Source organism: Triticum urartu, chromosome 5A (genome assembly GCF_056163025.1).
Source record: "Triticum urartu cultivar PI428250 chromosome 5A, HENAU_Tu73, whole genome shotgun sequence".
In the NCBI taxonomy this organism is placed as follows: Eukaryota; Viridiplantae; Streptophyta; class Magnoliopsida; order Poales; family Poaceae; genus Triticum; species Triticum urartu.
Window position 1 is genome coordinate 459501991 of NC_141877.1, and position 23169 is coordinate 459525159.

Below are 23169 nucleotides of genomic sequence, written 5' to 3' on the forward strand. Positions count from 1 at the left end.
TGGCAAGATGCTGAGATGTTTGGCGACCCTGTTTACCTGCTGCAGTGTTGCACGCATCCAGCTTTAGACGTGGACGTCCGGACATTGGAGCACTGAACCAGAATGTTGCACGAAGCCTTGCTAGAAGCTGCGGCGCCGAGTCAATTTAGCTGCAGTCTTCTTCTCTCTGGCCGGAAGTTTTCTCCCACTGAGAGTTGCAGTCGAACGGATGTCGTCGATGAGATCCTGGTCCGCGGCGTCCATGAACTCCTCAAAATCCTCAGGAATCTCGTACATCTTCCCGAAGTCCACAAGCAGCCTCACCCAGGTCCTCCTGAGCGCCGGCAGGCCGTAGGTGTGTGCCGCCTGCAACCTCTCCAACACGTTCTTCGTGCTCACGTCCCTCCTAAGGCTCTCCTCACACGCCTTCTTGAGGTCCGCGATGCCATACTTGTCACTCGCGGCGAGCAGCTCGCCCCGGTGCACGAGCAGCTCGTCCTCCGACGCGATGACACCGTAGAGGTAGCCGACCAAGGTCTGACACGCGTCGATGGACATGTCGGAGATGTCCACCTTGGAGAGCTTCTTCTCCCTGAGGTTGTGTGAGAACATCCTCAAGAACACCGGTGACCGCGTGGCCAAGACGGCGCGGTGGGCCTTGATGCTGCCACCAATGGCGTTGATGGCGATGTCTGTGAGGATGCCTTCTCGCAGCATACGCGCAAAACCAGACTGTGCTTGCTCCACCAACGTCCTCATCTCCCTAGAGCGCAAAACAGACTCCGGTTTGCCACGCTGTATAACAAAAAAAAACTTCATTTTACACTAGTTGTAATATATCTTCCTACTTCATCGCTGTCCTTAAGGTCTCAATGTATTTAGATAGCAAGCTCAAAATTCACACAATTGCTTTAAGGAAGAAAATGAAAATGAAGGAAAGGAAATATGAGTTTTACCCTAGTCATTTTGATAAATTCGATGTCAATCAAGCATCTTCTTGATTTACATCCATCGGTCACTGTCCATGTATAAGGACAGTTGAGAGGCACGCTAACCACTGCATGCGTGTGCTACTTGTTAGCAACGTTTGAAAAAATCCACCCATGTTAAAGAGTAAAGACGTACATTAGCAAAATAGAGTGGTTTGTAAATACCAAAAGCGCACCAATATACTTGGAAAAAGATACTCCCTCCAATCCGAATTAATTCACACAACCTCTATGTCGGATCGGAGGGAGTACAAAGTCCAAAACACTAAAAAGGGACAAAAATAATTACAGTAAATTGTTTGAGGTTTAGGACCCATGATTTGAAGTAAACATCACAAAGACATATATATTGTAAAAAAACCCAGAAGTACGAAATTAGAAACTGTTATCCGCATTTGAGTGATTAAGCATGTTATGTCTTAAGGGACCTAGTTCACAAGACTGATCAATGCGTCTCTTTCTGGCAGGAAAGAGAAGGCTATCGGTAAATATCACGCCATACACACTCACAAAAGAAAGGTGAACATGATTAGACTCTGATAGACAGAACCCTTTCGGTTAAATTAATGATAAAGAAGTGCAGTCTGCTAATTACAAACCACTTTCGAATGTTTAGTATTGAGTGTTGATAACCATCCGATCAAGATCCTCTCATTCTTTTTATACATGTACTCTTTGTTCTAGATCGAACGATACTAGTTATTCATCAATTGAATAGCAAAACCAAAAACCACACACACACACACACACACACACACACACACACACACACACACACACACACACACACACACACACACACACACACACACACACACACACACACACACATATATATATATATATATAGTTTGTCCTACAATATTTCTGCAAACTACGCGTGGATCCACAAAACTTACTCTTATATTTGTGAACCAAACCATAAACAGTTTAAAATTTGTTTTTTCCGATTGCACAAAAGGGATGACCATAGTGTACACTAGAAAATTTTACCTTCAAGGTTTTGAACCACGCCCGGTCGATTTTCAGAAAAATGTATAAGTTTCAGGGAATCAGAGGCAGCGTATTTGTCAAAAGATCGTGAAGATGGCGAAAGCGTCACTGAAGTATGCCCGTTCGTTCGGACTGCGGATAGGTGCCTACACAATTTTTTTAGAACATAGACGTCAGGGACGTCCGGCTTTAAATTAATAAAGCCCACAACATAGACAGCGTATGACAACCACATGACCAACACACGGCACCAGACAAAAGACGAGCAGGTCTTGGAAACAGCAACCGGAGAAGGAATAAAGTACGTTACAAGGCACGTCCGGCCTAGCGAAACGAGCACGCAGGCTCGGCTGAAACTACAACCAAAAGGGGCTGCCCATCCCTATGCGACAGCAGACGGCGCGGACGACGGAGTGCGGGACTCGGCGTAAACTAAGCGAAGACGGCAAAGATCTTGGCGATGAAGATCAGAGTCCTGTTGTCTGCCCAGCGGTGCCCATTGCTGCAAGAAAACGATGCATTTGAAGATAACGTCAGCGGGATGCGAGGGAAATACGCCCTCAATAGTAAACTTGTTACGAATATGCCAGATAGCCCATAACATGGCCGTCGCACACGTCCACATGACCCGACGAGCCGGGCCATGAACCAATGACAAATAAGACACTAGCGCGGCTCGGGAGCGGGGATCCCAATCCACCCCCGCGGCCTCACGGACCGCGCTCCAAGCAAAGCGCGCCAAAGTGCACCGGAAGAAAGCGTGGTCAGCATCTTCCGGAACCCCACACAAAGCACAAGGGCCGGAGGCGGGGCCGTTGCGCTTAGCAAGGTTGGTAGAGGTAGGAAGGCGATCTTGGCAGAGTTGCCAGAGGAAGACCTTGATCTTGAGAGGGATTTTAGCCTTCCAAAGCCCTATGGCAGCCGAAGGGACCTGGCCGCGGGTCAGCTCTCTGTATAAGGAATTGACAGAGAATTTGCCATAGCCCGAAAGTCTCCAAGAGACCGTGTCCGCGGAGTCCAACAGGCGAACATCCGCGATCAAATCCCGAAGGCGGTCCCACTCCGCCATTTCCGTCCCCGATAATTCTCTTTTGAAGTTGATGTAGGGTGGGGAGGAGCTAAGAGCCGAAGCAACCAGTTGGTTGGGCTCGACTGCAATGGAGTAGAGTTGGTGAAACTCCGACCATAGGGGTTGGTGGACAATCCAAAGGTCTAGCCAAAACCGCGTGGAGCGCCCGTTGTTAACCCCAAACTTCGCGCCCTTGGCGAATAAGGGTTTTAGGGCTTGAATGGAGTTCCAGAAGGGGGACCCACGAGAGGCCGCCTCGAAGAAATTCCCGTTCGGGAAGTATTTCGCACGGAGGAGGTCGATCCAGAGGCCAGTCTCACCCTGAGACATCTTCCAGATCCATTTGCACATGAGTGCAATATTCATCAGCTTGGAGTTGATGATCCCAAGGCCCCCCTAGGCTTTAGGTTTGCAAACGGCCTGCCATTTGACCATATGGTATTTCCGTTTGGGTCCCGCTCCTTCCCAAAAGAAATGGGACCGCGGGGTATCCAACTTAGTGTGTACCCCACCCGCCAGCAAGAACAAACCCATGGCGAACATAGGTAAGGATGAGAGGCTGGAGTTGGTTAAGATTAGTCTAGCCCCTGAAGACATAAATCTACCTCTCCACGGACACACCCTGCCCGCTACCTTGGAGGTGAGAGGTTCCCAATCGGCGATCGAACATTTCTTCGCCGCGATCGGGAGGCCGAGGTAAGTGAACAGAAACTGGCCAAGTTTGTAGTTAAGCAAGTTGGCTACCCGCTGACTTTCGGCCGCGTCCATCCCTATGGACACCACTTCACACTTGTGGAAGTTGATTTTAAGCCCCGACATGAGTTCAAAACACAACAGAATGGCCTTGACCGTTGCGTTACTGTGTGTGTCGGGCTCGAAAAGGAGGAGTCTGTCATCCGCGTATTGCAGGTGTGACACTCCTTCCGGGATCAGGTTGTCCACCACTCCCCTGATGTGGCCAGCCAAACGAGCTCTGTCGAGCATGGCGCCCAAGGCGTCCGCTACAAAGTTAAACAGCAACAGCGAGGCTGGGTCCCCCTGACGTAGCCCACGCCTGTTGCGGAAAAAGTTCCCTACTTCTCCGTTCACCGCAATCGCCGTTTGGCCCCCCGAGACCAACTGCATCATGCGATGAACCCAAACCGACGAGAATCCCCGGTCCAGGAGGACCTGACGGAGAAACTCCCAGTTCACGCGATCGTACGCCTTCTCAAAATCAAGTTTTAGGAGAATCGCGGGCTGGCGAGCGCGTTTTAGGGAGTGCACAATCTCTTGGAGGGCCAACGGCCCCTCTAAGATGTTGCGCCCCCGAATAAAAGCCGATTGGTTCCTACTAATAATACGGTGAGCTATCGGAGACAAGCGAGTCGAACAAGCCTTAGCACAAATTTTAAACGGAACATTAATCAACGCTATGGGATGAAAGAGCCTAATATGATCCGCGCCCGGAACTTTGGGGATCAGAGAGAGAACCCCAAAGTTTAGGTGAGAGATATCTACTGTACCCCGCATAAAACCATTGCAAACGTCAAAAATAGGCCCTTTGAGCACTTGCCAAAACCTTTTGAACATCGCCACCGGCCACCCATCCGGCCCGGGTGCGGTGTCGGATTTCATGCCAAGGGTCGCCTTTGTTGGGGAACGTAGTAATCTCAAAAAATTTCCTACGCACATGCAAGATCATGGTGATGCATAGCAACGAGAGGGGAGAGTATGATCTACATACCTTGTAGATCGACAACGGAAGCGTTTGGTTGATGTAGTCGTACGTCTCCACGGCCCGACCGATCAAGCACCGAAATTACGACACCTCCGAGTTCTAGCACACGTTCAGCTCGATGACGATCCCCGGACTCCGATCCAGCAAAGTGTCGGGGAAGAGTTCCGTCAGCACGACGACGTGGTGACGATCTTGATGCACTACTGTCGCAGGGCTTCGCCTAAGCACCGCTACAATATAATCGAGGACTATGGTGGCAGGGGGTGCCGCACACGGCTAAGAATAAGATCACGTGGATCAACTTGTGTGTGTATAGGGTGCCCCTTGCCTCAGTATATAAAGGATGGAGGAGGAGGAGGCCGACCAAGGCTTGGTGCGGCCAGGATGTGGAGTCCTACTAGGACTCCAAGTCCTAGTAGGAGTCCACCAAGAGGGGAGGAAGGGAGAAGGAAGTAGAGGAGAAGGAAAGGTGGCCGACCCCCTTTTCCCTAGTCCAATTCGGACTAGAGGGGAGGGGGCGCAGCAGCCCCCTGGCCCTTTTTCCTCTTCCCACTTAAAGCCCATCAAGGCCCATTGCTTCTCCCGTAACTACCCGGTACTCCGAAAAATACCCGAATCACTCGGAACCTTTCCGATGTCCGAATATAGTCGTCCAATATATCAATCTTTACGTCTCGACCATTTCGAGACTCCTCGTCATGTCCCCGATCTCATCCGGGACTCCGAACTCCTTCGGTACATCAAAACTCATAAACTCATAATATAACTGTCATCGAAACCTTAAGCGTGCGGACCCTACGGGTTCGAGAACAATGTAGACATGACCGAGACACGTCTCCGGTCAATAACCAATAGCGGGACCTGGATGCCCATATTGGCTCCTACATATTCTACGAAGATCTTTATCGGTCAGACCGCATAACAACATACGTTGTTCCCTTTGTCATCGGTATGTTACTTGCCCGAGATTCAATCGTCGGTATCCAATACCTAGTTCAATCTCGTTACCGGCAAGTCTCTTTACTCGTTCTGTAATACATCATCCCGCAACTAACTCATTAGTTGCAATACTTGCAAGGCTTAAGTGATGTGCATTACCGAGAGGGCCCAGAGATACCTCTCCGACAATCGGAGTGACAAATCCTAATCTCGAAATACGCCAACCCAACATGTACCTTTGGAGACACCTGTAGAGCACCTTTATAATCACCCATTTACATTGTGACGTTTGGTAGCACACAAAGTGTTCCTCAGGCAAACGGGAGTTGCATAATCTCATAGTCATAGGAACATGTATAAGTCATGAAGAAAGCAATAGCAACATACTAAACGATCGGGTGCTAAGCTAATGGAATGGGTCATGTCAATCACATCATTCTCCTAATGATGTGATCCCGTTAATCAAATAACAACTCTTTTGTTTATGGTTAGGAAACATAACCATCTTCGATTAACGAGCTAGTCAAGTAGAGGCATACTAGTGATACTTTGTTTGTCTATGTATTCACACAAGTATTATGTTTCCGGTTAATACAATTCTAGCATGAATAATAAACATTTATCATGATATAAGGAAATAAATAATAACTTTATTATTGCCTCTAGGGCATATTTCCTTCAGTCTCCCACTTGCACTAGTCAATAATCTAGTTCACATCGCCATGTGATTCAACACTAAGAGTTCACATCACCATGTGATTAACACCCATAGTTCACATCGTCATGTGACCTATACCCAAAGGGTTTATTAGAGTCAATAATCTAGTTCACATTATTTATGTGATTAACACCCAAAGAGTACTAAGGTGTGATCATGTTTTGCTTGTGAGATAATTTTAATCAACGGGTCTGTCACATTCAGATCCGTAAGTATTTTGCGAATTTCTATGTCAACAATGCTCTGCACGGAGCTACTCTAGCTTATTGCTCCCACTTTCAATATGTATCTAGATAGAGACTTAGAGTCATCCAGATCTGTGTCAAAACTTGCATCGACGTAACTTTTTACGACGAACCTTTTTTGTCACCTCCATAATTGAGAAATATTTCCTTATTCCACTAAGGATAATTTTGACCGCTGTCTAGTGATCTACTCTTAGATCACTATTGTACTCCCTTGCTTAACACAGTGTAGGGTATACAATAGATCTGGTACATAGCATGGCATAGGGAATGATTTTCATTCTATTTCTATCTTCTGCCGTGGTCGGGCTTTCAGTCTTACTCAATTTCACACCTTGCAACACAGGCAAGAACTCTTTCTTTGACTGTTCCATTTTGAACTACTTCAAAATCTTGTCAAGGTATGTACTCATTGAAAAAACTTATCAAGCGTCTTGATCTATCTCTATAGATCTTGATGCTCAATATGTAAGCAGCTTTACCGAGGTCTTTCTTTAAAAAATTCTTTTCAAACACTCCTTTATGCTTTGCAGAATAATTCTACATTATTTCCGATCAACAATATGTCATTCACATATACTTATCAGAAATGTTGTAGTGCTCCCACTCACTTTCTTGTAAATACAGGCTTCATCGCAAGTCTGTATAAAACTATATGCTTTGATCAACTTATCAAAGCGTATATTCCAACTCCGAGATGCTTGCACCAGTCCATAGATGGATCGCTGGAGCTTGCATATTTTGTTAGCACATTTAGGATTGACAAAACCTTCTGGTTGTATCATATACAACTCTTCTTTAATAAATCTATTAAGGAATGCAGTTTTGTTTATCCATTTGCCAGATTTCATAAAATGCGGCAATTGCTAACATGATTCGGACAGACTTAAGCATAGATACGAGTGAGAAACTCTCATCGTATTCAACACCTTGAACTTGTCGAAAAACTTTTGCGACAATTCTAGCTTTGTAGATAGTAACACTACTATCAGCGTCCGTCTTCCTCTTGAAGATCCATTTATTCTCAATTGCTTGCCGATCATCGGGCAAGTCAACCAAAGTTCATACTTTGTTCTCATACATGGATCCCATCTCAGATTTCATGGCCTCAAGCCATTTTGCGGAATCTGGGCTCACCATCGCTTCTTCATAGTTCGTAGGTTCGTCATGGTCAAGTAGCATGACCTCCAGAACAGGATTACCGTACCACTCTGGTGCGGATCTCACTCTGGTTTATCTACGAGATTCGGTAGTAACTTGATCTGAAGTTACATGATCATCATCATTAGCTTCCTCACTAATTGGTGTAGTAGCCACAGGAACAGATTTCTGTGATGAACTACTTTCCAATAAGGGAGAAGGTACAATTACCTTATCAAGTTCTACTTTCCTCCCACTCACTTCTTTCGAGAGAAACTCCTTCTCTGGAAAGGATCCATTCTTAGCAACGAATATCTTGCCTTCGGATCTATGATAGAAGGTGTACCCAACATTTTTTTTGGGTATCCTATGAAGACGCACTTCTTCGATTTGAGTTTGAGCTTATCAGGATGAAACTTTTTCATATAAGCATCGCAACCCCAAACTTTAAGAAACGACAACTTTGGTTTCTTGCCAAACCATAGTTCATACGGTGTCGTCTCAACCGATTTAGATGGTGCCCTTTTAACGTGAATGCAGCTGTCTCTAATGCATAACCCCAAAACGATAGTGGTACATCGATAAGAGACATCATAGATTGCACTATATCCAATAAAGTATGGTTATGACGTTCGGACACACCATTATGTTGTGGTGTTCCATGTGGCCTGAGTTTGTGAAACTATTCCACATTGTTTTAATTGAAGACCAAACTCGTAACTCAAATATTTGTCTCCGCGATCAGATCGTAGAAACTTTATTTTCTTGTCACGATGATTTTCCACTTCACTCTGAAATTCTTTGAACTTTTCAAATGTTTCAGACTTATGTTTCATCAACTAGATATACTCATATCTGCTCAAATCATCTGTGAAGTTCAGAAAATAACGATACTTGCCGTGAGCCTTAACACTCATCGGACCGCATACATCAGTATGTATTATTTCCAATAAGTCAGTTGCTCGCTCCGGAGAACGGAGTCTTAGTCATCTTGCCCATGAGGCATGGTTCGCAAGCATCAAGTGATTCATAATCAAGTGATTCCAAAAGCCCACCAGCATGGAGTTTCTTCATGCGCTTTACACCAATATGACCTAAACGGCAGTGCTACAAATAAGTTGTACTATCATTATTAACTTTGCATCTTTTGGTTTCAAATTTATGATTATGTGTATCACTACGATCGAGATCCAACGAACTATTTTCATTGGGTGTGTAACCATATAATGCTTTATTCATGTAAACAGAACAACAATTTATTCTCTTACTTAAATGAATAACCGTATTACAATAAACATGATCAAATCATATTCATGCTCAACGCAAACACCAAATAACACTTATTCAGGTTCAACACTAATCCCGAAAGTATAGGGAGTGTGCGATGATGATCATATCAATCTTGGAACCACTTCCAACACACATCGTCACTTCACCCTTAACTAGTCTTTGTTTATTCTGCAACTCCCGTTTCGAGTTACTAATCTTAGCAATTGAACTAGTATCAAATACTAAGGGGTTACTATAAACACTAGTAAAGTACACATCAATAACATGTATATCAAATATACTTATGTTCACTTTGCCATCCTTCTTATCTGCCAATCACTTGGGGTAGTTCCGCTTCCAGTGACCAGTCCCTTTGCAGTAGAAACACTTAGTCTCAGGCTTAGGACCAGACTTGGGCTTCTTCACTTGAGCAGCAACTTGCTTGCTGTTTTTCTTGAAGTTCCCCTTCTTCCCTCTGCCCTTTTTCTTGAAACTAGTGGTCTTGTCTACCATCAACACTTGATGTTTTTCTCGATTTCTACCTTCGTCAATTTCCGCATTACGAAGAGCTTGGGAATCGTTTCCGTTATCCCTTGCATATCATAGTTCATCACGAAGTTCTACTAACTTGGTGATGGCGACTAGAGAATTCTGTCAATCACTATCTTATCTGGAAGATTAACTCCCACTTGATTCAAGCGATTGTAGTACTCAGACAATCTGAGCATATGCTCACTAGTTGAGCGATTCTCCTCCATCTTTTAGCTATAGAACTTGTTGGAGACTTCATATCTCCCAACTCGGGTATTTGTTTTAAATATTAACTTCAACTCCTGGAACATCTCATATGCTCCATGACGTTCAAAACGTCTTTGAAGTCCCGATTTTAAGCCATTAAGCATGGTGCACTAAACTATCAAGTAGTCATCATATTGAGCTAGCCAAACGTTCATAACGTCTGCATCTGCTCCTGCAATAGGTCCGTCACCTAGCGGTGCATCAAGGACATAATTCTTCTGTGCAGCAATGAGGATAAACCTCAGATCACGGATCCAATCCACATCATTGCTATTAACATCTTTCAACACAATTTTCTCTAGGAACATATAAAAAATAAACACAGGGAAACAACAACGCGAGCTATTGATCTACAACATAATTTGCAAAATACTACTAGGACTAAGTTCATGATAAATTTAAGTTCAATTAATCATATTACTTAAGAACTCCCACTTAGATAGACATCCCTCTAATCCTCTAAGTGATTACGTGATCCAAATCAACTAAACCATGCCCGATCATCACGTGAGATGGAGTAGTTTCATTGGTGAACATCACTATGTTGATCATATCTACTATATGATTCACGCTCGACCTTTCGGTCTCCGTGTTCCGAGGCCATATCTGTATATGCTTGGCTCGTCAAGTATAACCTGAGTATTCCGCGTGTGCAACTGTTTTGCACCCGTTGTATTTGAACGTAGAGCCTATCACACCCGATCATCACGTGGTGTCTCAGTACGAAGAACTTTCACAACGGTGCATACTCAGGGAGAACACTTTTTGATAATTAGCGAGAGATCATCTTAAAATGCTACCGTCAATCAAAGCAAGATAAGATGCATAAAAGATAAACATCACATGCAATCAAAATATGTGACATGATATGGCCATCATCATCTTGTGCCTTTGATCTCTAACTCCAAAGTATCGTCATGATTTCCATCGTCACTGGCATGACACCATGATCTCCATCATCTTGATCTATATCAATGTGTCGTCATATGGTCGTCTCGCCAACTACTGCTCTTGCAACTATTGCTATCGCATAGCAATAAAGTAAATCAATTATTTGGCGCTTGCATCTTATACAATAAAGAGACAACCATAAGGCTTCTGCCAGTTGCCGATAACTTCAACAAAACATGATCATCTTATACAACAACTTATATCTCATCATGTCTTGACCATATCACATCACAACATGCCCTGCAAAAACAAGTTAGACGTCCTCTACTTTGTTGTTGCAAGTTTTACGTGGCTGCTACGGGCTAAGCAAGAACCGTTCTTACCTACGCATCAAAAAACCACAACGATAGTTTGTCAAGTTGGTGTTGTTTTAACCTTCGCAAGGACCGGGCGTAGCCACACTCGGTTCAACTAAAGTTGGAGAAACTGTCACCCGCTAGCCACCTTTGTGCAAAGCACGTCGGGGAACCGGTCTCGCGTAAGCGTACGCGTAATGTCGGTCCGGGCCGCTTCATCCAACAATACCGCCGAACCAAAGTATGACATACTGGTAAGCAGTATGACTTATATCGCCCACAACTCACTTGTGTTCTACTCGTGCATATAACATCAACACATAAAACCTAGGCTCGGATGCCACTGTTGGGGAACGTAGTAATTTCAAAAAATTTCCTACGCACACGCAAGATCATGGTGATGCATAGCAACGAGAGGGGAGAGTATGATCTACGTACCTTGTAGATCGACAACGGAAGCGTTTGGTTGATGTAGTCGTACGTCTCCACGGCCCGACCGATCAAGCACCGAAACTACGGCACCTCCGAGTTCTAGCACACGTTCAGCTCGATGATGATCCCCAGACTCCGATCCAGCAAAGTGTCGGGGAAGAGTTCCGTCAGCACGACGGCGTGGTGACGATCTTGATGCACTACCGTCGCAGGGCTTCGCCTAAGCACCGCTACAATATTATCGAGGACTATGGTGGCAGGGGGCGCCGCACACGGCTAAGAATAAGATCACGTGGATCAACTTGTGTGTATAGGGTGCCCCTTGCCTCAGTATATAAAGGATGGAGGAGGAGGAGGCCGGCCAAGGCTTGGTGTGGCCAGGATGTGGAGTCCTACTAGGACTCCAAGTCCTAGTAGGAGTCCACCAAGAGGGGAGGAAGGGAGAAGGAAGTAGAGGAGAAGGAAAGGTGGCCGGCCCCCTTTTCCCTAGTCCAATTCGGAGTAGAGGGGAGGGGGGCGCAGCAGCCCCTTGGCCCTTTTTCCTCTTCCCACTAAAGCCCATCAAGGCCCATTGCTTCTCCCGTAACTACCCGGTACTCCGAAAAATACCCGAATCACTCGGAACCTTTCCGATGTCCGAATATAGTCGTCCAATATATCAATCTTTACGTCTCGACCATTTCGAGACTCCTCGTCATGTCCCCGATCTCATCCGGAACTCCGAACTCCTTCGGTACATCAAAACTCATAAACTCATAATATAACTGTCATCGAAACCTTAAGCGTGCGAACCCTACGGGTTCGAGAACAATGTAGACATGACCGAGACACATCTCCGGTCAATAACCAATAGCGGGACCTGGATGCCCATATTGGCTCCTACATATTCTACGAAGATCTTTATCGGTCAGACCGCATAACAACATATGTTGTTCCCTTTGTCATCGGTATGTTACTTGCCCGAGATTCGATCGTCGGTATCCAATACCTAGTTCAATCTCGTTACCGGCAAGTCTCTTTACTCGTTCTGTAATACATCATCCCGCAACTAACTCATTAGTTGCAATGCTTGCAAGGCTTAAGTGATGTGCATTACCGAGAGGGCCCAGAGATACCTCTCCGACAATCGGAGTGACAAATCCTAATCTCGAAATACGCCAACCCAACATGTACCTTTGGAGACACCTGTAGAGCACCTTTATAATCACCCATTTACATTGTGACGTTTGGTAGCACACAAAGTGTTCCTCAGGCAAATGGGAGTTGCATAATCTCATAGTCATAGGAACATGTATAAGTCATGAACAAAACAATAGCAACATACTAAACGATCGGGTGCTAAGCTAATGGAATGGGTCATGTCAATCACATCATTCTCCTAATGATGTGATCCCGTTAATCAAATAACAACTCTTTTGTTTATGGTTAGGAAACATAACCATCTTCGATTAACGAGCTAGTCAAGTAGAGGCATACTAGTGACACTTTGTTTGTCTATGTATTCACACAAGTATTATGTTTCCGGTTAATACAATTTTAGCATGAATAATAAACATTTATCATGATATAAGGAAATAAATAATAACTTTATTATTGCCTCTAGGGCATATTTACTTCAGCCTTGTCAATCTCCTCTGGGGTAAAGGCCAATCCCAGGCCCTCGTTTTCATCGTCCGTGACCCGCAACGCAGGGTCCTACACATCCGCCCTAAGCCGGGCGCGGGATTCCTCCCTGGAACCCATAAGTTGGATGTAGAACTCGTAAATGTGGCGGACGATATCCTGTTGCCGCAAAAGGAGCCCCTGCTCAGATTGCAAGCGCAGAATGGCGCATTTGCGGCGACGGCCATTAGCATAGGCGTGAAAATATTGAGTGTTCACTTCACCCTTGAGCGTCCATTTGATACCATCGCGTCTACGCCAGTACTCCTCCTCAGCTCTAAGGAGGGACTCGACCTGGGCCTCAAGCGCGTAGCGCTGAGCCCAGTCTTGCTCCGAGAAGGTATGAAAAAAATATAGTATTTGGAAAAAAATATATAGAAATAATGCGTAATCATCGGATGCTGGGGGATCCTAGCCCACAACAACCACCACCGCAGGATTCTCCTTCAGAAATCGGATTAGTCTGTTATAAGCACTTACAAGTTACAGTAGCAGTACCCCTATCTTTTGGAAATCATCCTTGTAAGGTGTACTCCCTTTGTAAACTAATATAAAAGCGTTTAGATCACTATTAGTTTACCGAGAGAGTATAACCATAACAGCAAAGAATATAGTGTTGAGTTAAAAAAATTGAATATAGTGTTCCGCTAGAAATTTTGTTGAGAAAGGAACATAAGGGAAAAGGGGAGCAGCGGCAATACCATCTCCAGCTCCCAACATAGAAGTCTTCCTTGGATCTTTTGATTTGCTCATCGGGTCCGAGCTCCAGCAGCACAAATCTTCCTTCAACTTCCACGTCGCTCCCCGTGGTCGATCTTGACATCTCTCGGATGGACTTTTTGATTAAAGGCGGCGTGCTGTTCAGAGAAGAAGGCCGGTAACCCTAGAACTGGAAACCGTAAATTTCGAATGGCAGGAGGAAGGAAGCAGATGCCATCCAAAAACGGTTTAGGGGGTCCGTGCACGGTGATGTGCGGGTAGGTGAGTAAATTACGCGCTGGGGTTTGAGATAAGCGAGATATTGTTCCTTCCTTGACGCTGAATTCGTTTCCTGGGCATTCTTTTTTCACGAAATATTTGATTCGCCAGCGAGATTTCTTCCCTCCTCGTCTCCATTTCATTTATATTGCAAACTTGCATGAAAAGCAATATGTATTTTTTAGAGTCGCATGCAAAATATTTATTGCCAACTAATTAGTGACCGAAATCTGCCCGCAGTTTTCTCTTCTTTTTTTGCAAGTGTCAGAGTTGGCATCAAACAACGCGTGGCTAAACCTTCATGGTTCTCCCCCTGAAAATGTTAAACCAGCATCGATCTGAGGGGACGGGGAACATAGCGCGTGTTACAGCAAGTCTTTTTCGGTGGCCATAATTGGGGCTCCATATAATACTTTTTACAAGCACAACATTTTCTTGGTTTGTCAATATGTTTCATCTGTATCCTCTCTCTGTTGTGCTGGTCTTGACCCTCAATTTTTTTCTTACTACCCATTTTAAGTTATGTCCAATTTTTAATACAAATTGTACTCCAGAAAGACATTACACAAAAGCTGATTTGCTTGATGTGCCTTTCTATGTGGAAACTGGCTGGAGCATTGAGTATTTGATTAAGAAAAAATGGCGGTTACTTGGCTATGCTTTAGCACATAAATTGTTTTTTTATCAATGATTTTTCTTACCGTCTGGCCTATACGTTCGATTGCTTTAATAAAGCATACTGTACTTTGTTAGCCAGGGAAATTAAAGGATTAAGATCTGATTGAAGAATTTCCAACTACTGACCAGCAACATCTTCTGTAAGCAAGCCACTACTGAAGGGATGTCACAACGTCAAAAAAGAAGAAGGGATGTCACTTTAGGTTTGAGCAGGGGTTTGGGAAGATTGTGAATATCGTGATATCAGCTTTTCAGAGAAAATTTGTGCTATACATATACAAATTCAGGTTGTTATAAGACATATTCCCCTTTAATGGTGATGTGTACCGTTGATGTTTATCAATTGTTGAATGGAGATGTATCCTTGAATATTTTGTGACATTTTTTAATGATTCGGTATTTTACGCAATCTTATGGATCACATCTCGACGGCAATTCCAGACGTGTTATGCATATTAAGAACAAATTACGATATTGGGGAAATTATTAAAGGGAAGATGCCGGCGGTTGATCTCCCTGTTGAACCTACCATTGTTAGAAAGAAACAATTACCCTGGCCTAAACCGCCAGCTAGATGGGTTGCTCTATCAACTGATGGCTCTTATGTCAAGAAAATTGGGTTGGCAGGTACGGATATGGTTCATAGAGACTCGGTAGGGACAGACATTATCTCGGCCTACAGATATCTCGTCCATTGCAAAGATGCTCTAGAATCCGAAATCAGCGCCATGTTGGAACTTGGAAAGTATCTCAATCAGTTTGCAGAGGACGGGGCTTCCTATTATTATTCAATCTGACTGTTCTGTCCTGGTTGCTGCATTAACTAACGAGTCATTGGACAAATCTGCTCATGGACATTTGATTCTAGAAATTAAGAGGCTCCTGGAACCGCGTAGGTTTATTCCGCAGAAATTAGATCATCACCAAAATTGTGTTGCTCATTGTTTAGCTAATACTGGTCGTTCTGGAGGTAGCACCACATGTTGGTTGCACCGTGTGCCAGACAGTGTCTACTTTTGTATTAGCATACTGTAACATTATTTTAGAGGAATAAACCAAATATTGTGCATGCAATTTTTTTAAGAACATATTGCGTAAATAAAACTCATGGTATATTCAATGATGTACCTACTTTTCTCTATAAATAAGGTGAAAGTTTGTAGTGTTTAACTTTTGCAAAAATCTATAGGCACTACATTATGGAACGGAGGAAGTATAATTATTATAAAGGCATAAACATTAAAGTTGTAATTTAGTTAGCAAATAAAGTCTTAATACATCATTTATATGTAATTATATGATGCAAATAATGTTTATAAGATAAATGTATTCAATTATAAATAACTATTGAATAAATACAACATGGTTAAGTGTGCGCGGAAGGTGGGGGGCATATGCCCCCACTCCGCCGTTATGTTCTTTAAATCACATTTAAAAATATTATTTGGGTGTGTAGATGTATTGGGCCCTAGGCCTTTTGCCATGGCCTAGGACCGACCCTAGGACTTTAAACATCGCAGGCAGCACCCGGATATGGAGGAAACGTCGATGTAAGCGTTGAGCTGGGCAGACCTCCAGACAAGAGCACGACTTCTCGCCTAGGTAGCAGAAGCAGCGGGGATTTCCGCAGTAGTCGGTGGTTAACTTTGCATCCTCGTATTGTTATGTTGGTTATTAACTCTGCGTGGCTTTATTTATAAAGTCGGGCATGTGTATTTCTTCTAAAAAATACAGATCATAAATGGACTTAGCAATCTTTTGTCAAACAAAAAAAAGGAAACATGCAATCCATCACACCCTGATGCACAAAGCTTGGGCAACACAATTTATACTTATGCAATTCACGAACCGGGAATGCAGTACTCATCTAGCCCACTCATCGCCTACAAAGCCCCGACATTGAACCGCTTGCACAGACGTTTGAGCAAACACTTGCGAGACCTAGAATGGGAATCTTGTAACAGACGAAGCGGGCACAATTCACTTGGCCCACTCGTCGCCTGCAAGCCGGACATTGAGCCGCCGGGCTCGTTTATCCGGAGCGCCGCCATCGGAATCCTGGCTTGGCGTGGACTTCCGCCGGCGACCCCGTTTACCTCCCGCGGTGTTGCTCGCATCCAGCTTAGGCGTGGACGTCGGGACTTTGGACCTCCTAGCCAGAATGCTGCTGCCTGAAGCCTTGCTAGGCGGAGACTTCCTCACACTGGGGCGCCGAGTCTTTTTAGCTGCAGGTTTCTTCTCCTTGGCCGCGAGCTTTCTCCCTCTGAGAATTGCGGTCGAGCGGATCTCGTCAGCAAGGTCCTGGTCTGCCGCCGCCATGAACGCCTCGAAGTCCTCGGGGATCTCGTACATCTTCCCGAAGTCCACGAGCAGCCTGACGCACGTCCGCTTGAGCGCCGGCAGGCTGTAGGTGTGCGCCATCTGCAGCCTGTCCAGCACGTTCTCCACGCCCACATCCTCCCTCAGGCTCTCCTCGCAGGCCTTCTTCAGGTTGGCGATGCCGTACTTGTCGCCGGCGGCGACGAGCTCGCTCCGGTGCTCCAGCAGCTCCCACTCGGACCTGGCGTCGCCGTAGAGGTAGCGGACCAGGGCCTTGCACGCGTCGATGGACATGTCGGAGATGTCCACCGTGGAGAGCTCCTTCTCCCTGAGGTTGTGCGAGAACATGCTCAGGAACACCGGCGACCGCGCGGCCAGGACGGCGCGGTGGGCCCTCATGCTGCCGCCGGCCGCGTTGACGGTGATGTCGGTGAGGATGCCTTCTCGCAGCATGCGCGCGACGCCAGACTGGGCTTGCTCCACTGACGCCGTCCTCATTTGTGTAGAGCGCAAAAAGGATTCTGTTTTGCCATACTGTAATACAGAAAACTGCATCGTTAGTTCGTTACACTAGCAGTAATATGCGCTGCTGCTGCAATGTTGTCCTTAAGGTTCCACTTTATTCAGACAATAAATCATCTAAACAAAGCAAGAAACGGATGTGCGCGGGCAATGACATACATTCGGTCCCATTCATATATGAGGGATATTCTCTCTAAACTCAACGCAATCTAGCCTTTAAGTACAATCATCCATGTGATGTAAATTAAATTGGTGAAGGAACATTATTTTAAATAATTTGACAACATTATAATTTGAAATCCAAATTCGATCACACTGACAAACTCAGGTGATATATAGTAGAATTTGTGGGTGTTCTGTTTTTCTATGTTATTTTGTATTTTACTGAATCTCAAAATTGCCAGATTTAGGCTAAAGACTACTCATAGATGGTGGTGAAGTTACTTTGTGTCTTCCTCATTTCTCCATTGTGACTTTTTTCTCTCTCTATTGTGAGCCCTAATCTGGTGATTTCCATCTCTTTGCACAATCAGAGGAATGAGGAAGTTATCATTGAATCTCTTCAACTTTGTGTCATGTACATTTCTTATCCCTAGACCATCAGAAAGTCCTTCAATTATGATGTTGAATAGTCTTAGTCCCTAACTTATACTCTTACAATATCCGGAGAGCTCAAGAGTATCCGGAAAAAGAAAGTTTAAGGGACTGACTTAGACTCTTACTCCCTCCGTCCCAAAATAAGTGTCTCGGCTTTATTACAATTTTGTACTAAAGTTAGTAAAAAATTAAGACACTTATTTTCGGACCGAGGGAGTATAATATTAGAAGTTGACAAATAGCCATCTGTACTTTAAGGAAGAAAAGGAAAAGAAAAAATATGTGAGTTTTACCTCAGTAATGTTGCGAAACTCGATCTCAACCAAGCATCTTGTAGATTTACATCCATCTGTCACTGTCCATGTATGAGGACCATTGAGAGGTAGGTCAACTTCTGCATGTGTGTACTACTTGTCAGTAATGTTAGAAATTTTTTGCCCATGTTAAAGACGTAAAATAAGTGATGCAAAGCCGTTCGAAATTACCAATTGCAAATGCATGTATGTGGAAAATACAAAGTCTAAAAAGAGAAAAAAAAATACAGTATATTGTTTGAGATTTAGAACCACGATATGGAGTAAACATTGCAAACAGGTAGGCCACGGATAAGTATCATGTCATACACATTGTTTGTAACGAAAGAGTCAACATGATTAGAGTGATTAATCCACCAATAAATAGACCCGAGAAGAGTAGTTTACAATATATCTAGTTTTATGAAGTAGTACAAGACATTTAGTTGAGTGTTTAGTCTCAAGTGTCAATGACGGCCTGATAAAGATCCTGTCATTTTTGTATACCCGAACAAATCTCGGTTCTAGATCGAACGGCTCTAGTTATTTATCCGTCGTCTGAGGAGAACATTTCATAGCAAGATAGGGGAAATAGGCTACCCTACAATATTTTGCAAACTACACATTGATCGGTGCTAACCATAGTTCACACAAGAAAATATTACCTTGACGATTATGAATTACCACCGGTTGATTTTCAGGAAAGAGCACCAGTTTTAGGGTAACGGAAGCCAAGCATTTGTCCCAAAACAGTGAAGATGTCGAAAGCGTCACCGAAGTATGCTCGTCGACTCGGACCGCAGACAATTGCCTGCACAATTCAAACGGAACGATTAGGAACACTTGGAAAGAACAAAAATACCAACCGAAAACCCGTCCGCTGCAAGAATTTTGTTGAAGAACGAAGAATAAAGGCAAATATATAGGAGGAGCGGCAATACCATCTCCGTTTCCCGACAGAGAACTCTTTCCTGGATCTCTTGGTTTGCTCATGGGGTCCGAGCTCCAGCAGCACGAATCTTCCTTCGATCTCCACGTCGTTCCTCGGGACCGGTCTCGACATCCCTCGGATGGAACTTTGTTCTTTGTCTGGTGAAAGGCGGCGTGCTGTTGAGACTTGAGAGAGAAGAACCCTAGAACTGGAAAAGTCAGATTTCGAATGGCAGGAGCCAGGAGGGAGGAGGGAGGAAGCAGAAAGGCTAAAACGGTTTAGGGGGTACGTGCACGGGGACGTGCGGGTAGGTGAGGAAATTACGGGGTGGAATTCGAGACGAGAGAGATCTTGCTCCTCGCTGACGCTGGCCTTGGTTTCCTGGGCATGCTGTTATCACGCTAATTGTAGTGTTCCAAAACTTGGCTGTGCTGATTAAATGGTTTAGCTTTTCCTTTTTTGGGAGGAACGATTAAATGGTTTAGCTTTGGGCAAGTATTTGTTTCACCATAAAATTCTGGCGAGGTTCCTTCCCCTCCTCTCTGTTTTAATTGTCTTGCCAAACTTCCATCCATATATTTGTTGCCAACTTGGTAACTGCCGCTTGCCCAGCACTATGGCTGGACCTGTGTGAAGTATGGAATCGTTGTGTTCCATTTCAAAAAAAAAAAACACACTTGGTGACTGAAATGTTGTCACCATCCCTGACATGGCGGCCCCAGCTGGCAGCGACCTTGCCAACTCGTCGACCAGGGTCGCATGGCCAACTCTCGTGTGGTTGGACCCCGACTAGGTGTAGTTTAGGCCCAGCGCAGTCTCTTCGCTACTTATTCCCTTCCACACGAAAGAAGATGCTATCCAGTGGACCAGGATAAAGTGGTTACGACACAACTTGCTATTCTTCGTGTTCATTTTGTTTTGTTCCTCATTTGTATAACCCGAATTTGTGATTGTAATCGTTACCAACTACTCAAATTCATCAGAATGTGGAACACATACACAGAAAGGCCACTGGAATCATAACATTTGGTATTAGAGACCAATCACCACTCCTTCCTCTTGCGCTATCACAATTCATGGAGACCAGGAGCCTTCAGCGGGTTCGTCTTCATCTAGAAGCCATTGATCCGTTGAAAGAGGAGTACTTCTAGTGGTTCAACGTCGCGCTCAAGGACTTCTGCGTCGACCTCCGCACGAACACGGTCGCTGTCAAGTCCTACACCGCCAAGCTCGACAACCTAGTCGCTTGATATCCGGATCTGGAGAAGAGGGTCACCAAGATTGGCATGGTCGTCGCTGCTTAGCAGTAGGACAGTGCCTCTTCATCAGAGTCGCTCGGTAAGGAAGGGCTGAATGATCTCGTGGCTATTCCCCCTACCCGCAACAACCGGCCGCCCCATCGGCCCCGGGCACGACGTGGTCGGGACTCCTCGTGAGTCAGATGACCACGACGATGTGTTTCTTCACTGGAGTAGGTGCAAGTGACCACACTGAAGCCCCTCATGGTCACTAGTCAGTTTCCTGTGTAGTCCACACTATCTTTTCCTTCCCCATTCGATCATGATAACCAGCTCCTCGCAGCTGGAGGAGCTCCCGCTCCAGCTCGCGACACGGCAGGGGCGGAGGGAAACGGCGGGGGCGAAGGGGGCTGGCTGGGGCAGACGGGATCGGCGGGTGCTGGATCTGCTACTCTCCGTCCATATATTGGCGGCGGGGGGACGACGAGGGAGGGCGGCGGCGGCGGGCGGCTGGGTGACGAGGCATTCAAGTCTACGCGCTACCGATTCATTTCGGTTTCTTTTACCAACAAAAATATCCATGCGTTGCAACAATATAAATAGAAATATTACTACAAGTCCTTAACCTAGTTAGCATAGCTTAAGGGCATGTACAATGGTTGATAAGATAGTCTTATCTTAAGTCTTGCATGTAATTTAGAGATGACAAAAAGAAATGTCTACAATGGGTCATTTCTTAGCCTTATCTTCAATAACTAGTTATTTCTGAAAATATGATGAGACATATTGTGCTAAGAGATCATCTCCTCCACCTCATCATTTATCCTACGTGGCAGTCCTAAAATAACACCATTGTACATGCCATAAGATCCCCTCCACGAACATGATCATGTCTTGTACTTTGCCAAAAAAGGCTTTCGCCCCGCTTTATAAATAAAGCAACCATCAATCATACAGAGTCAAGGTCACAACTGAACACACCACAAAGCCACCGCAGGCAAGGTCCAACACACACACGCACAAACATAGGCAGACCCAAGTTCAGCTGTGGGCACATCACAACAAGCCCAACACAAACGAGCGGCGAAACAACACAAACATGGCGGTGGCGGAGGCGTGAAGACGACGATCTAATCTGGTTCCGGTGGTGGTGGGGGGAGCAGTGGAGCCATCCGGAGAGCCATCGCGCGAAGCTGGGTGATAATGGAGGTGATGGCGTCTCTCTCTCCCTGGGATGGCTAAGCGGCCGCCAAAGCTGCAAGTTACCATACCATTTGAACAAAGCGTCAGTAGCATGACGAATAGATATACGCTGAATCACAAGTTTATTCCTAACAGTCCACAACGTCCAGGTAAGCACCCCAATGGCCAGCCACCTAATGTGGCGCGCCGCGAGTGGGATCGCCTGAAGTTCGGCAAAGAGAGCGGGGGAGTTGTTATGGTCCTAGCTTCCACCCACTAACTTGCAGAAACGACTCCATAGGAACTGCGCGGACACGCAGGTGAAGAAGATATGGTTCGAATCTTCTTCAGGCCCGCATAGCGGGCAACGCCCATCCTCAGGGCCATTGCGCTTCAGGACCTCTACGTCGGATGGGAGGCGACCGCGAATCCATTGCCACAATAAGATCCTAATTTTCAGGGGGAGGCGAATCTCCCAGATGGAGGTGAGCGCCTCATGGCCAAGCGAGGGGGCGATGGTCATGTAGAGAGATTTGGTGGAGAATTGCCCAGAAGGCTCTAGTCGCCATCTGGAGCGGTCATCTTCCGTCATGAGATCTGGCTCGTGGAGAGCAATGCAGTTAAGCAGCTCCTGCCAGTCCACGTTCTCAGCCGTGCCAAAAGGTCTCTGGAACGCGAGTTGCCCTAAGTCAATAAGGGCGGTCGCGACGGAAATCCGCGGGGCCGCCGCGATGGAGAACAAGTCCGGAAAGCGGGCCGCAAGGGGCTGTCGCCAGTCCATCTATCAAACCAGAACAGCGTGGCGGTGCCGGACCCAATCTCGATCGAGGTCCCGATCTGGAGGACAGGAAGGAGCTGAATGATGGATTGCCAGAACTGGGAGCCCCAAACCGCTGGCAGAAGGCGAGAGGCTGGCCGCGGAGATATTTCTGCTGAATGATATGGAGCCACAGACCACCATCTCCGTTGGCAATCTGCCAGAGCCACCGAGTCAGAAGGGCAATGTTCATGCATTTTGAGGACATGATCCCGAGTCCGCCCTGGTCGCAAGGTTTGCAGATCTCTGACCACCGAACCATGTGATACTTTTGCTTATCGCCCTCGTCGGCCCAGAAGAACCGCCCCTGAACAGTGGCAATCTCGTTATGAAGAGTCTCCGAAAGGCTGTAGAAGCTCATGATGAATAAGAGTAGGCTGGAGAGGGACGAGTTGATGAGCACCGTACGGGCTG

The 23169-nt window shown here is 45.6% G+C and overlaps 2 protein-coding genes across 2 annotated transcripts; both read right to left on the reverse strand.

The window, feature by feature from the left end:
• Positions 1-120: 120 nt before the first annotated feature.
• On the reverse strand, positions 121-14023 carry LOC125507127 (BTB/POZ domain-containing protein At1g55760-like). Its single transcript, XM_087522881.1, has 4 exons — positions 13902-14023; positions 1962-2107; positions 936-1036; positions 121-774 (listed from the first exon to the last, which is right to left on the reverse strand). The coding sequence occupies exons 1-4, from the start codon at positions 14021-14023 to the stop codon at positions 121-123; spliced, it is 1023 nt and encodes a 340-aa protein (XP_087379007.1).
• A 2477-nt stretch (positions 14024-16500) lies between these two features.
• On the reverse strand, positions 16501-19876 carry LOC125556237 (BTB/POZ domain-containing protein At1g55760-like). Its single transcript, XM_087522882.1, has 4 exons — positions 19529-19876; positions 19253-19398; positions 18588-18688; positions 16501-17709 (listed from the first exon to the last, which is right to left on the reverse strand). Exons 1-4 carry the CDS (start codon positions 19648-19650, stop codon positions 16837-16839), a joined length of 1242 nt encoding a protein of 413 aa, XP_087379008.1. The 5' UTR covers positions 19651-19876; the 3' UTR covers positions 16501-16836.
• Between the last annotated feature and the right edge of the window lie 3293 nt (positions 19877-23169).

Excerpts from the sequence above, each read along its gene's own strand:
- LOC125507127 (XM_087522881.1), bottom strand. The coding sequence starts at position 14,023 with ATGTCAAGATCGACCACGGGGAGCGACGTGGAAGTTGAAGGAAGATTT. Across the intron at positions 1,037-1,961 it reads CGTGGTTCAAAACCTTGAAG|TGGTTAGCGTGCCTCTCAAC; the intron begins GTAAAATTTTCT and ends ACACGCATGCAG. Across the intron at positions 775-935 it reads AATTTATCAAAATGACTAGG|CGTGGCAAACCGGAGTCTGT; the intron begins GTAAAACTCATA and ends TTTGTTATACAG.
- LOC125556237 (XM_087522882.1), bottom strand. The coding sequence starts at position 19,650 with ATGTCGAGACCGGTCCCGAGGAACGACGTGGAGATCGAAGGAAGATTC. Across the intron at positions 18,689-19,252 it reads GGTAATTCATAATCGTCAAG|AAGTTGACCTACCTCTCAAT; the intron begins GTAATATTTTCT and ends ACACACATGCAG. Across the intron at positions 17,710-18,587 it reads AGTTTCGCAACATTACTGAG|TATGGCAAAACAGAATCCTT; the intron begins GTAAAACTCACA and ends TCTGTATTACAG.